The sequence below is a fragment of the Dipteris shenzhenensis genome, chromosome 25 (genome assembly GCF_047967505.1).
Source record: "Dipteris shenzhenensis isolate YYH24624 ecotype China chromosome 25, Dip_SZ_1.0, whole genome shotgun sequence".
Lineage (NCBI taxonomy): Eukaryota > Viridiplantae > Streptophyta > Polypodiopsida > Gleicheniales > Dipteridaceae > Dipteris > Dipteris shenzhenensis.
Genome location: NC_141620.1, coordinates 7,877,206 through 7,892,776, shown reverse-complemented (window position 1 = coordinate 7,892,776; position 15,571 = coordinate 7,877,206). Strand labels below are relative to the sequence as shown.

The following is a 15,571-nucleotide window of genomic DNA, read 5'->3' as shown; positions in this document are numbered from 1 at the left end:
TCATATCCTGCACTCCACTTCAGGTGGTTTCAGATTACACCGGAATGAGTTATAGATGTCAAAGCAGATTAATAGCGAGATTGCTAGGCAAACGATGCACAGAACAGAGACGTTTGGTGTCCATAGTTTGATTGCATTTCAGATTCGCTCGTCTCAACAGCTACTTCAATCAGACTTTGGAGAACGAGCATTGCTTTTAGTATTTTTCATGGTCCACGACAACATTCTATTAGGCCATTGGGCGAGCTGATTTGACATTCAAGGACATCGCTTTGAGACACACTACCTTCTTACTTGGGAATGCTATCATTTTGCACTTGAGTCACATGTGGCCTTCAATCAAAAAGAGTTTGTGGAGTGCCAATTCCTCGAGGGATATCCATGTTGTTGCCAGCAGCACCTCCTCACTTCCATCTTATGTCTAGACTGTCCATCATTTCATGCAATATGAGGGGCCTTAACGACCGTAGATTCATCACTGGTCTGGATGGCCATAGGACGGGAGTGGTCTAGACTACAAATTCTCAAAGACTCTTCAGTCCATCTCCCTAGGATCTCTTCCAAATTTTGTACTTATTCAGAAACATAAGCCTCTACAAACCACTTGTCAGGTTTCTGAGGAGACTATTTGGAGTCTAGGCTCCCGCAGATGACACTTTGCATTTTGATTTCTACCAGATGGGTTGCAGACATCATTCAATAAGACACGATAGTGGAGAGTGGGTGGTTTACATCATCATTTAGGTTGAGAATACTAGTATAGGTCTCAACATGTATGCTCCCACTATACTAGGGCAGAGACAAGTCTTTTGGAGATCGTAGGAAGACTCTTTCTCAAGTTGACACTTGCATTGTTGCAACATGGTTGAATTCTTTAAAGACAAGATCCGTCAGACTAAGTAAGAACTTTCTGACAAAGAAAGCATAGAGTGGGACCGTCTCTTGCTCCATGTTGGTCTTCACAACACATCTCGATTGGATGGCTTTTCTCTCTCGCAGACAATCTACAATTCTCTTGGTCGTAAGTCTCCCATGGCTCACACTCTTAAGCCAAATTAGATCAATTCTATGTCAGTCAATGGGGCTAGGCTAGAGAAGGGCAGATCAAGCTTTGTCCTCTTGGACCACGACCCTGTGTTGATTCAACTTATGTCGACTTTTAGACTGGGACTGGTACAATCGTATTCCCACATTTTCTGTTTCACGAGACAGAGTTTGTGCAAGAGCTTCAAGATATCTAGCTCTTAGAGGACATACCAAAGGGCATAGTTGCAAACATACTCGTTTGCATGCTGAGGCAAACGTTTGCAAACGTTTGTAAAATAAGCGTTTCCAAACCTTCAATCTTTTGGAACCTACAAATTCGGGGCTTTTTGTCAAAACCTCAAAAATTTTATGATGTATTTCTGAAGTGTTATTTCTGGGAAAAGCAGCAGCCAGCAGGTATTCATGGCATTCTTCTAGGAGGGCACAAGTAGATACCATAGTGGGCCGTTTCTTTTATGGAGCAAATCCGCGCATCGTAAAAGCCACAACCCTTACTTCATTGATATGGTGCAGGAGATTACAGCCTTTGGACCGTCATACTCCTCCCTCACATGAGGCCCTACGCAACACAATTTTGGAGAGTAGAAATCTGCCATAGAGCAAGCTTTAAGTCCCATCAAAGACATACATCTCATCAAAGGCAACTGATCTGGTATTTGTTAATGCAAACTTGCATTTGCATAAGAAGACCTGAGCTGAGGATGATGATGCCGCCCAGAACTATGATGATAAGGCTCTAGAGGAATAATTGTCTGATTCTCTCGTTTTCTATATAGCATATACTCTTGAGTCAATTTTTCCCTATTTTGTGGTGAGGGCTTAAGGCTCGAGGCTGCAGGCATGGCCTCCTTTTCTTGTATTTTGCATATTTATTTGCTCTAACATTTTGCACCTCTATGGCATAATGCACATTGCAATCATAATCATCAATACACATTTCAGTTTTCTATGGATTGGTATGTTAAAAGTGATTTCGTTTTCATATTTTGTTATTCTATTGGCACATCACTTGCTAATACTGTCCTCAACTTGTCGACTGTACCTGTCTACTATACCCAGCTGGCCGTGTTCTAGTTGCCTACAAATAGGACTTGTATGACTGACCCTACCTGCTACACATTGCCGACAGGTCTTGCCCACCTATCACCTTGCTGCAAAGCATACACATGGTCCCTTAAGCAGTCCCAAACATGCTGTTGCACTCCTCATTTGGGGGCTTGCATGTGGGGAGGTGACTACTATATTCCAACAGCCTCTCTCATTGACCCACTATGGAACTACACCCACTCGCTGATGTAGATGCTCCATAGTCCTCCACCCTAGAGCTCATGTTCCTCCAGGTCCAACTACATCAAGGTAAGCCATCGCAAAACATAGATACAATATAGGTAGCACCAACCACCCTCCTCGATCACGAACACCGAGCATTCTTGAGCAATCTTGGTACTAACATAATGTTCATCCAACTATCTCCCTCAAAAGCCAAGGATAGCCTAGCTCAATCCAAGCACTATGCTCCCCAAGTCTATTTCAACCCAGCATCGGACTGGTACCAGCTGCAACCAAGTAATGCACCTGAACAATGAAATCACTATGGTTGATCTACATAGACCCCCATCGCCAAGTATCTCTATAGAAATTTTGGACCACAAGCTCCAAATGACCCCTAGACACAACATACTCACTTGATCTATCGATGTTTTTATCTCCATCATAAAGGCTTCAACAAGTTCACCTTCTTCTGTTCTAAGCATCTTGCAACTAAGCCTTGAAGAAGGCTCCAAAACACTTGACCCTGTAGACAATTAACGCTCCTTAAAGCGATTATGATTATAGAGCCATGAAGCAAGCATTGATGGCCCCTGCCACAAGCAGACTTCCCACTCTGTCTGTCAAGAAGGCTTTGACCCTTCATTCTCTCAATACTTGAGAAAACAAGACAATCACTATTTGAATCTAACCACCTTTTCTCACCACCTTTTCTCGTGATCTCCCTTCTCCATCCTCATGGTGAACATTTGATTCAAGAGGCTGAGGATCCTCATAGTATTGTATGTCTAGTACAAGTCCCTCAAGATGTCCCATGCGTCCTTTGAGATATCGACCAACTGAATGTGCTACATGACCATGTCTATTGTCCTTCCTATTTTGCAACATTTAGAGTTCTTGTACTCCTCTTAATTGTAACGTGCGCGGAGCAATGGAATGGATATGGAATGCATGGGAGCAAACAACAAGCATAAGAAAACATGAGTACTTGCAAATGGATCATGGGAAATTACAAGTGGTGGCCAATCTAGGCCCTAAAGTCAACCACAGGAATGAATTCAACCCGAGGGTTGATTGGGGGACGAGCATTTTTCGAGCGAAATCTTCTGAGCGTCCGAGCGAAGGAAAAAAAAAGCTTCCAACTATGCAAAAATATGACAAAAATGGATCAGAAGAAAACATAGTTTCACTTAGAAATATGAAAAGTATTATAGGAATGCCTATTTTATACACGAATATTTATGTGAATCTTTGGGAATGGTAAGAACATAATGGGATGGCTTTTGAAGAAACCCACATGTAGAGTAGACTTCTCTATGAAAATTCCCTTATGATCCTTCTTACAACTTTTTAGTTAATAGGGGGTGACATTGAAAAACGTCTCTCACCCTATCTTCATGAAAGGGTTTCTCCAAAGAAAACTCATTGAAGCAAGCCATCAAGGTAGTTTCGCCAGCGAAACCCCTTTGAACAAGGTCTTTCAAGGTAGTTTCGCTGGCGAAACTACCTTGGACAGCACTTTTAAAAGTGACATAACTTTCACATCCAATGTCCAAATATAGTCATTCAGCCACTCAAATTGATCGGAAAACCCCATTTGAGCACATCTATGGGGTTATATTTTGGAAAACCTTGCATATATAGTATTAAATATTACATGTATTTTATGAGAGTGATATATAAGCCCAAGTTAATACTTATTTACAGTAATTTAAACTTCTGTAGAAACATGTCCATAGATATATTGTTATTAATACTATAAAAACACTTGAAAGATATTGCCATATGATATAAATGTGTTTAATAAGTAATTATTTATGTATAATATTATTATGTTGAGAGTGATTATGAGGGACGTTTCTTAAATGAATTATTTTTCAATACTTTTTTAAGGTAATAACAAGGGTACAAAGGGATGTCTATGAATAAGAAGATTTATGTTATGTAAAAATGAATGAGTGACTAGTTTGTATATTTTTATGATAAAGGGATCTAGTTCTAATGAAAATAAAAGTGTAAAAACCATGTTTCCTAAAGAAATACTATTTTTAAAATCTCTTGAAAAACACGCTCGTATAAACTTGCTCATAGGTTTTTGCTCGTAAAATTGACGCATCCGGTTGATTGATCCTAACTGGCCTACAAGTCCATATTACTGCTAAGTGCTAACAAACCCCCTCCATGGTATGGCTGAAGTATCCTAGATACATCTCAGGTATACTTGGAAACTATATCATGATTGCACATATTCGTCCAAGATGGATATAGCAACCTATGATAGTACAGAGAGACCAACATTGCGTAATAAAAGGTGCCAAGTGTAAGGCGTGTCAAAAAGCCTCAAACTTGAGTAATGGTGGAACCTTCGTAAAGAGATCAGCTAAGTTATCCTCCTTGGAAACATTAGGACAACTATATATCTCCAACTGACAAGCACTCTTGAACATAATGATAGTGCACCTCTATATGCTTGGTAAGCACATGAAAGACAGGATTACACGCAACGACCAAAGCACTCTAGCTATCAGTGTAGATGATCATAGAAGTGTCTTGGCTGACATGAAGATCTGACAGTAGCTTACGGAGCCAAGCACTCTCTCCTGTAGTTGTGTGTCACCAAGTTGTAAATACTCCAAAGTCAAAGTTCCAGTTTACCATTTATTTAATCATAATGATGAGTCTTTTATTTATTTAATTATGTTCAAAAAGTTATCTTAAATTGGTCAAAGTATTGACTTCAGTCAAAGATACTTAACTCCGCTTAAGTAAACCTAACCTCGGTAAGGAAGACTTGGCGTATGCCAAGAGGGTTAATTGCAGTTAACCAAAGAACCTCTGATTCCAGTCAGAAAGAGTTGACCTCGGTTAACAAGACTTGGCTTCAGCCAAAGCATAATGACTCCGGTCAACCTAGATCATTACTGACTCCGATCGGAGAGTTCTAGCATTAATTGAGGCGCCTTGACCCCTGATCAAAGTCCTTGCTTACGACTAGAAGGATTGGCTTCGGTCAACCACAGAGTTAGTTATTTTTATGTGCACATGTTTGCTTGGTGGGGACGCCCACAGAGACTAGGACTAGACTCTAGAACTTATTGCATGCAAAAGCCCTAACGATTATTGGGTGCCATGGTTATGTGCGCTTTAATTAATGGTTGCAGGTCCTAAGAGGGGTTGACTACCCAAGCGCTAGGGAGCCAGTGGGTAGCCACGAGATGTCCATGTGACCGAGGGCTACGAAGACCCTAGAGTTTTGCCCTTTGAGGCATGTAATAGAGAAGATTTTAGACAAGTGGCATGTTGCCAAGAGAGTTTGAGCTTGTAAGCTCTATGTAAAAAAATGATTCACGTATGTCTTTGAAGCAAGCAGCCCGTGAGCTGAACTTTCTACTCAGTTTTCATTGAATGAATAAAAACCTTTTGGCGGGTCTAGCCCGACAAGTTGTCTTGGGCCCTATTGTTGTATGAGAGAGAGAGAGAGAATGAGAGAGAGAGTGATTTTCTCAGCAACTGTTTGCTCAACCAGCAAGAGAGAACGATTTCATAACGCTGCTTTTGTAAAGTCTAAGTGGAGTGAGGTTTCATTGGTATCAGAGCTAGTCCTCCCTACCTTCTATGGCGGGAGCGATCAAGGAAGGCAAATAATTGTGAAAGTATTTTCATGACGTGAGAGGTATCAGAGAAATTTGTGTCGTGTGGGTGACCAAGGCGTCAAGGCATTTCCACGAGTGACTACACGATGAACTCTCCACACAAGCGTAGATCCGGTCATTGACAAAGATATTGACGAGCCATTCGATCTCCGGAACATTGCTCTCTACAGCACGCATTTCTCATCGCAAGCAGACAAACGGGATTTCGCAATCAAATTGATTCTCAGGCTCTTTGTGCGCCTGTTGCGTCAAACATTGAAGGAAGGATTTCCTAACAGGAAACGAGGGCGAAAGTCGAAGAGATCTTACATATTGCGCCAACCCTGCTGTGAGCGACACAGGTGACGAGGAAATCGACAAAGGTGGATCTGCTGAGAGATGATTGCCATATCACAACTGGCGCACAATCATGTTGATGCAAAACTAACCTTGGTCGTCAACGCGCAATGCTGCACGGAGAATTTCTGTCGTCATTTTCTTTTCTTTTTCCTCCTCCTTCGACTCTAGGTGTTGACGTGGCCACTAGGTTGTAGAGTAGCCGTCGCAGACACGTGGTCCTGACAGGCGGCTAACGTAGCAAACATGTGTCAGCCCCAGATGTTGATGTGGCATCTGCTTTTGAACAGACAAAAGAGGGGTCAGATGCATTCTGAAAGTCATTTGCAGTAACCAAAAAAGGGCACATAGTTTTAGGTTATGCCTTAACCTTGACAGCCAGTCTTTGGCACGAATCTAGGCTAAGTAGTGAGTGCATTACACCTCTTGTTGAGGTATTTCTATTCTGAAAAAGACAAGCTGAGTGCGTTGGTTGCATTTACTCTGTGAAAGAGTTTGCAAATCCCAGGATAAGTTTGCAAAGAATGGCTTCACAACAGGAAGCCATACCCTCCCATGAGGAGAGTGCCAGAAATGATCAAGTCATGCAAGAGCAGAGTGTGCAGTCAAAGACTGAGGCAACTTACAGACACTTACTGGCACAACTCATGGAAGCCAGAGGGGATCCATTGTTTCGCAAGCTCGCAAGTCCTCATGCAGAGCAAGAGCAGCAAGAGTTCCTTTTGGGGCAACCCAGAAGGTGACAGCCAAAAGAGATCCCTGGATACAATTCATGTTCTTCCTATAGATAATGTTTCCAGGAAGAGCAAGAAACCTCGCCATGAGGACAGCAAAAAGAGAAAAGCAGGTAGCCAGGAAGGGAGTACGCCTTCCAAGAAGAAAAAGGCTAAGCATAATCATCATAGCTCTTCAAGTCCTTCTTCTTCTTCCAGCTCTACCTCTTCATCCTCATCTTCTTTTGAATCATCAAAGCCAAAGCATAAGAAGAAGAAGAAGTCAGGCAAGAAAGCAAAGACCAAGGAGTTCAAAGAAGGTGGGAAGTCTGTAAGGTTTGCTACATTCAATGGTAAGTATAGCCAAACAGACAAGACCCAGGTACGAAAGTACAGGTCTGGTCTCACTCCAAAGATACACGCTGTGGTTAATACCCAGCAACATAAGGGTATACAAGATATCATGCACGCAGCCACTATGGCAAGCTTAATGCATATGCAGGATCCCACCACAGTACCTTCTCTTTTTGCTGGGACAGCAGATAAGAAAAAGCCAGCCACACCTCAGCTGGAGAAAAAGGAGCTTCCCAAGGCTCAAAAGAGGGAATTTCAGCCTCAGAAACCGAGGGGAAACCAAGCACCAAAAGCCTTCAAGGGTAAACCCAAGTTTTCCCCAGAGCAAATAGCCATTTTTCAAAAAAAGGGGAAATGTTTCAAGCGTGGGAAGGAAGGGCATGTGGCTGCCCAGTGCCCCGAGAAACCTTCGGGTTCTAGGGAGCAGAGAGAGCCACCATGGCAAGAGGAATTCCGGACATTTTGGGCAGAGTGTCAAATCCAGAGGAAAGAAAGTGCTGCTTTCTGTGGGCAAGATCAGAGAGCAGTAGGCGCTTATATTGTTTGATCACGAGACTACAGATAACTTCATCTCAGAGGATTTAGCCCTAAGGATGGGGATACAGGCGGAGGAGTTGGGCAGGGCTCTGGATGCTGACTAGAAGTTCTGTGGGAACCCTGTGCCAATTAGTCCACTGATAGGGAAGCTCCGTCTTCATGTACAAAACTACGATGATCAGGAAGATTTCTTCATCTCCCCATTAAAACATCATGATGTGGTTTTTGGTATGCCTTGGTCCTATTGCAAGGCAGTGCAGCTAAACCTTCCTCAGAGAGTGTTGGAGTTTGTTCATAAGGGTAAAACGCAGCGTGTGGTTGCCAGGAATAGAATGGGAGACTATCCCCATTGTATCTAATGTTTCAGTTGGAAAAGCAATAAAGTCTGTAGTTTCAGTGTATATGGTTTTTATAAAAGAAAGAGATGTTGAAATGCATGGTGAAATGAATGAGGCAGATAAAGATAAATTTCAGTTTCTTGTAGACTTTAAAGATTGTTTTTTTAACGCTTTGTAAGGGGAGTTACCCCCTGAGAGACCTGAAGATCATGGCATAGAGCTTATTCCTGTGTGGCCACCTAATAGGCCCCCTTACAGAGTTAGTGCAACTCAGCAAGAAGAAATCATGGCCCGAGTGCAGGACTTGTCCACGGGGCTGATTCAGCCCAGTTCCTCTCCATTTTGCTCCCTTGTACTACTTCTCCATTTTGCTCCCTTGTACTACTTGTACAGAAGAAAGATGGTTCATTTCATATGTGCGTTGACTGTCGTGCACTGGACAAAATGACCATCAAGAACAGATTTCCAATTTCGCGCATCGATGATGTGTTGGACCAACTGAATGAAACTTCAGTTTTCAGCACGATAGACTTAAAGAGTGGCTATCACCAAGTCAAGATACACCCATAGGATGTGCATAAGACAGCGTTTCGCACTACTTTTGGGCTGTATGAGTATCCGGTGATGCCTTTTGGTTTGACAAATGCCACGGCTACTTTCAACAAAATAATGGATCATATCTTCCGACCTTATAGACAATTCACAGAAACCTTCTCTGATGACATCATTGTCTTCTATAACTCCGAAGAAGAGCATAAGGAACATCTTGCTACGGTTTTCCAAGAGTTGTGAAATCATCAACTCTATGCAAATAGCAAGAAGAGTAAACTCTTTTTGAAAAAGATCCACTATTTGGGGCCTATAATATCCAAAGATGGGATACCGAAAAGACCCAAGCCATTCACGAATGGCCAGAGCTGAAGACTGTGCATGAAATCAGTAGTTTCCTAGGCCTATGTTCTTATCACAGAAGATTTATCAGGCATTTTGCAGATATAGCCGCTCCACTTCACGACCTAAGCAAGAAAAATGCAGCTTTCAGATGGGGTACTCAAAGAGAAGCTGACTACAGAGCCAATTTTGATAGTTCCTGATTTGTATCAGCCATTTGATGTGGATTGTGATGCCTATGGGGAGTAAGGTGGGGCTGCATTACATCACAATGGTCATGTAGTGGTCTACGAGAGCAGGAGACTTCAGGATGCCGAGAGATATCTAGGAATCTATGAGAAAGAGTTTTTGGCTGTAATTCATGCCCTCCATACATGGAAGCATTATCTTTTGGGTGCAAACTTTACGGTTAAGACAGATCACCAGAGTCTGAGATATTTCTTGACTTAGACTAAGCTCTCCGAGAAGCACATGAAATGGGCAAACATGCTGTCAATGTATCATTTTCAGATTGTCCATACTCCAAGAGCTCAAAGTAGAGTGGCAGAAGCCTCTCGAAGACCCCAGGTGAACAATGTAGCGATCTGGAAGACATGAGGGAGCAATATGCTAATGATGCAGATTTTGGTGAGATTTTACAGCAAGTGCAAGAGGGGCAGTCCACCAGTCATTATTCCTTGAAAGATGGGTATCTAATGAAAGATGACTGCCTATGCATCACCCAAGAGATGAGGAAAAAGATTTTGGAGGAATGCTATGCACCTCCCTATGCTGGACATAAAGGAATTACAGCAACAACTCAAGCATGCCATGCAGAAAGATATACATCATTTTGTTACAAAATGCCTTACCTGTCAAAAGGTCAAATATGACAGACAGAAGGCACCAAGCCTACTTACGCGCATTCCCGTGCCTTAGGCACCATGGGAAAGTATCGCAATGGACTTCATTTTTTATTTGCCAAGATCAATGATGGGATTTGGGTATAGTGCATTGAGCAAATCATCCAATAATATCACTAGGAATTCAATGATGTACTCTTGGAGTATTTTTACCTTGAAACATTGAAACATGGCTGGTGCATTATTCAATCCGAATGGCATCACTTTGCTTGAGTGTGCTCCCCATGGGTAATGAACGTGGTGTTTTCTTACATTCCTCAACTAGAGATATCTCCATGATTTATGAATGCATGTCATGCCATGCTACCTTAGCTATAGACATATAATATCATGCCTTTCTACCTTGTCTAGGATGGTGTTCTTGAATAGTTGTGGGAACGGGTTTTTGATGGAATACCCAATCAGCTTTTCATAGTTGATCCAAACTCACAACTTGCCATTCTTCTTCTATACAATGATTACTAGAAGCAACCAATGACTTTGGTTGGTAGATGAATCTTGCTTGAGGAGTTGGGTTTCAACGATTTGGGGTCCATTTTGTATCACTCTTGCGAAATGGGTTTTGCATCTAGAATGAGGAGGATTCAATGTAAAATCGAGCTTGGTGGGACACCTTCAAATCCATGTATTCAAGCAAGCTCATTTCATTCCGATACGCAAAACTATAAAGGCAGATCATATGGCTAAGCTTTTCATGGCACGGATCTTTAAACACCATGGTGTGCCCAAGTCCATTGTCAGTGACCAAGATCCCAGAATGACTAGTCTATCTTTTTTATAATATGGGGACGAATCTGAAATTTTCGTCTTCTTTACATCCCCAAACAGATAGTCAAAGCGAGGTAGCAAATTTTACAATGTTGATTTATTGAATTTGAAATGTTACGTGGCTGATCAAAGTTCAGACTGGGAAAAGTACCTACCACTGGTGGAGTTTGCATATAATAATATAGTTCACAGCTCCACAGAGAAAGCCCCCTTTGAGGTCATCTATGGGAAGGTGATTCTGCCACCTATCCTAAGGACCAAAGATGAAATATTTGCAGCTGATCAGTTTGTCAGAGACCTCCAGACAGCTTTCAGCCAGGTCCGGACAGCAATAGAAAGGTCTCAAGAAAAGCATAAGGCTGCAAATAAGCACAGGAGACAGTTAGATCTCAAGCAAGGGGATTGGGTGCTTTTAAAGTTCGAGAAAGCTAGGCTCTGCAAGCTTGAAGGCAGGGAAAAACTGTATGCAAAGTTGTCTCCCAGATATCATGGCCCCTTCACGGTTATAGATGAGATTAATAAGGTTGCATACACGTTGGCATTGCCAGAGCATTGGAAGATTCACAATGCCTTTCATGTGAGTCTTCTAAAGAAATTTCAGGGACCGCCGGAGCCTACACAGCCAGTAACAGAGGATCCATCAGAAGTGGACGAGCTGGAGGAGATACTTCAGCCAGAACAAATTGTGTATCATACTGTACGCAAAGGCCTCCAGGGCAAGGAATTTTACAGGTATCTTGAAAAATTCAAAAATTATTCGACATTGGATGCCAAGTGGATGGATGAGGACATGTTTTCTCATCATCCACAGCTTTTGGATATTTACAAGAAAGCTTTTCAGTTGAGCGGTGTCTCAACTGCATCATCTCCCTGACGACTGGAGGTCCATGCCCGACTGGGCCTCACAGTCCCATCTATGTATCCAGAGCAACTGCTGAATACTACTCATGCATTAGCAGTTACAAGGTCACAAAATACAAAGCCTATACAAGGATTGGGATCAAACCTAGCATCAAGGAATGAGACTTGCTCCCAATCAGCTTACTGAAGACGGAACCCCTGGGCCCCTTATATAGACTCAGGCCTAATGCACCAAAAATAGCGGAGACCTCTATTTTGTTCGTACCCTTGCCACTAAACCCGAGAATCAAGCCTGCCTACTACCCAGCCCTTAGCCTTCCCAAGCTACCTGAGCTTGTCTTATGTACCCCAGTACACGTCAAATACTAATCCGTGCACATGACACCGATACACCACAGTTGCAGCCAAGGACACCTTCCCCGTATGCACATATCTATGGATGAGGTGGTCTTTTTGACCGACCCATTATCGGGTATCATGAACAGATTTGCTTCTTACAAGATCGAGTGAGAGAGGTGATGATGCAGCTGGCAGATGCCATAGAATTCAAGTTTTGGAAGGACCTGGTAAGAAGGAAGTCATAGACGAGGTTGTAAAGTCATGCAATGCTTCCCCCCCTACCCCCCAACTAGTCTCTCCGTCAAGAATAAGTCAAGAATCTAGTTCAAACTGAAGTTCAGACAGCCAAGCAGGCAGTGATTGTGGAGTTTAATGCAAAGGTCAACAAAGCTGAAATTCAAGAAGAAATTAAAGAACATGCAGCTAGAAAGAACAATGCTTTGAAAATCAGAATTGGGGGGCTTCCAGATGGATGGTATAGAGAAGATGAATCATTCAGTGATACCTTGGCACATGTCAAAGCAGCCATGCCTACTGTTGATTGGACAGCTGACATGGATGACAACCCTCACAATCCTGATGATGATGGTGAGGCTCGAGTAGTCCAAATAGGTCAGCGTAATGGTCATGCTATCATTACATTCAAATCTTGAGACATGTAAAAAAGTACTACGACAATCTCACAAGCTGAAAGGGACTAAGATATGGATAGCCAAAGAACTCACAAGAGCTCAACTCTAAGGATAAGGCAAAGGTTCGGGCTGCCAGGAACGACAGTAAATGGGCAGTCTATCGTGAAGGAGTAGCACTCATTAAAGAGTTTAAATCAAAACCAAAAGACTATCAGTCTTAAACTGATGTATGGCCAGCTATATATATGTATGTTTTATCTAGGTTACCACGTAGGTACTTTTAATAAATGGAGCTTGCTTTGCACCCTTTGGGTGCTGCCCTGTGCCCTCTTGAAGCTGCTGTACTAGTTGGTTTCTCACGTTGTCCCATAGACTTCTTGGTCTTCCGTGGACATTAATAGACTTTCTCTCTCTCTCTCTCTCTCTCTCTCTCTCTCTCTCTCTCTCTCTCTCTTTTTCTCAGCCCACGTGGCTTCCCTCAGAACCCGTAACCTATTGCAGGTCATCCTCCCCCTTGTTCTCCTCCTTCGGAGCTCATATGTGTTTACTACTATATTCCAACACTAGAGATGTGAATTTAATATTCTCAACCACTTTTGAGCTTTCTCACGATTCTCATTTTAAATCCTAAAAAACACCTTGATCAGTATCTGAGAAACCTTGAAGAAGATCAACATGAAGCCCACAGCATTACAGATAACAGCCCAATATGAACCCCAAAAAAGTATTAAGTCACACAGGATCATCACAATATCACAAAATTTGGAAAGCACACCAACCTGCTGAGCAAGAAGACGAGACTCTTCTTCTAAAAGCTGCTTCCTCTCAAAGTCAGCATTCATAACGCATTGAAGCACCGTTGTATCATCTCCTACAACCTCCTGCTCAACATGTAATATCTGGCAGTTCTTGGGTATGCCATCGATTGCATGCAAAGCCATGTGCTTCAAGAACGTGGTTTTACCTGTTCCATTTCTCCCTACAAGACCTGCAAATTCTCCTCCCAGAGAAGGAGCCATTGTCAATTTTGCAGCCATGTCTCAACTCAGTTCATCTTTGAAACTTGACACGTGCAAAATAGGTTTCAATTATAGACATAGTTTCATAGCAGGCGCACTTCAAAAAGCAAATCAAAATGAAAAGCTAACCATAGTGCCTGCCATAAGCAAGAGTAACAGAGGCTTCACAAATGAGCTCCCGCCCACCGACAGATATACTAAAATTATCCATGCGGATGTCCTTTGGTACATTCCCACCATCATCGCGGTTCCAATGGTTTACAACTGCTGCAGGCATATTTGCTTCTGCAGCTTCGACAGCAGCCAAGTGCGCTTCGTACTCTGCCTGCATTAAATGTCACTAAAGTATGAAAATTCTAAAATCCGGTAAACATATAATCCAACCACCGGCAAAGTCCTGAGCAAAAGACTTGCCTGCCTCTGACGCTCTTCTTTTCTTTTCTTGCGCTCAATCTTTGCCTGATCACGCTCGGACAGGAAAACTGGGACACTTAGAGTTTGATCTACTTTGACAGGAGGCTCATCTTCTCGCAATCCATCGGACATTCGGACAGGCGTGGCAAGACTTCGAAATCCTTCTTTGTAGCCTCCAACCTCAGCATCTCCTCGAGACCCTATCTTCTCTGCAAGCTTCTCACATACCTGTGCTGGGTATTATGGAACTCTTAGCCACTAAACAACGTCACCGTACTGTAGTCAGTACAATGTGAGATCAACTAACATAAATCTCATCATCTGCACGTGTCCTCAACGAAACCAATTGGAAAGACATTCTTGCCTCTGTTATTGACCGTACTTACATTTCCGGGGTATCATCGCAACCTTAACGTATCAGTCTAAAATAAAAGACATTCTTGAAAGGCAATTACATTATATAACAATTTCTAGCAAAAGACGCTCGTTTCTAGAAGTTCCGGATATATGCCGCAAGCCTCGACAGGAACAAACGTCTAAAACAAACAATTTCTTTATTGATGATTTTGTGCAGATGTTATGAAATACCGAGCATTAATAAAGAGTGGAGGCTAAGACTGACCTGTTGCGCCTCAGCCAGATCCCCAACGCATCCGGAATCCACCAACAACTCACCTAACGCTTCGAACGCACCCGCTCCTTTCCATCCGAAGTCAAATGTCTCATCTTTTAACACGTCAACGATATAATCAACAATAGTAGAATCCACATCAAGGGCACGCTGACCCAGCACCTCACGGATCGCCGCCTCAGCAGTTTCCTGAGCCAATGCTGGAGACATCCTCTTTTTTCGTACAGCCTCTGCGATACTCAACAGAGAATTGGAGTTTCGTGGACCTCAGAACGCCCTAGAATCCCGTCAGAAGACGAAACCAAACCGTCGTTAATAGTAGGACGCACAGCTGGGAGTGTTTCTGCAATACAACAAGTGAGCGGATGCAGCAGAGATCGTCAGCAAGTTGCCGACCAGAAGCTCTGGCAAATTCAAGTGACTCTAGATATAACATCCCGACAGGCTACCAGCCTCGTGGATACATGGCCGAAACGTAAGCTTCCTCCTCCCTCCATAATGCCTCACGTATTTACCCTTAAGCATGTGCATAAACTAATCCAATTTTTGACTTTGTCTGGAAGCCCTAAGTAACCTCTTTCGGACGGATTGAGAATAATTCGAAATTCTATGAGATCATGGCCAATGTGTTGGTATTTGCGTCCAGCACACAAAGACATAGACCAAAGATATGGGCATGGTAGTTAAGGTGGCTTTATAGATGCCATTACTGCAAGAAGATTTAATATTTCATAATCACCATGGTTTAAAGCTTTGGATACTTTCATGAATTTACCTTAATATATTAAGTCTACAGTATGAAATACTCAACTCGGCTACAACATTGAATGTATGGTAGGAGTCGAGCAAAGATAACACTCAACAAAG

At 42.6% G+C, this 15,571-nt stretch overlaps 1 protein-coding gene across 1 annotated transcript in view; it reads right to left on the bottom strand.

Moving 5' to 3' along the window:
* Positions 1-15,278, bottom strand: part of ABCF3 (general control non-repressible 3) — a 132,202-nt gene extending 116,924 nt beyond the window's left edge. Inside the window, exons 1-4 of the mRNA XM_087396365.1 lie at positions 14,696-15,278; positions 14,070-14,301; positions 13,789-13,980; positions 13,420-13,628 (exon numbers count right to left, since the gene is read on the bottom strand). Of these exons, the coding sequence (XP_087252491.1) occupies positions 13,420-13,628; positions 13,789-13,980; positions 14,070-14,301; positions 14,696-14,914 (852 nt within the window). The 5' untranslated portion in view covers positions 14,915-15,278. The remainder of the gene's footprint in view (positions 1-13,419; positions 13,629-13,788; positions 13,981-14,069; positions 14,302-14,695) is intronic.
* Positions 15,279-15,571: the final 293 nt, after the last annotated feature.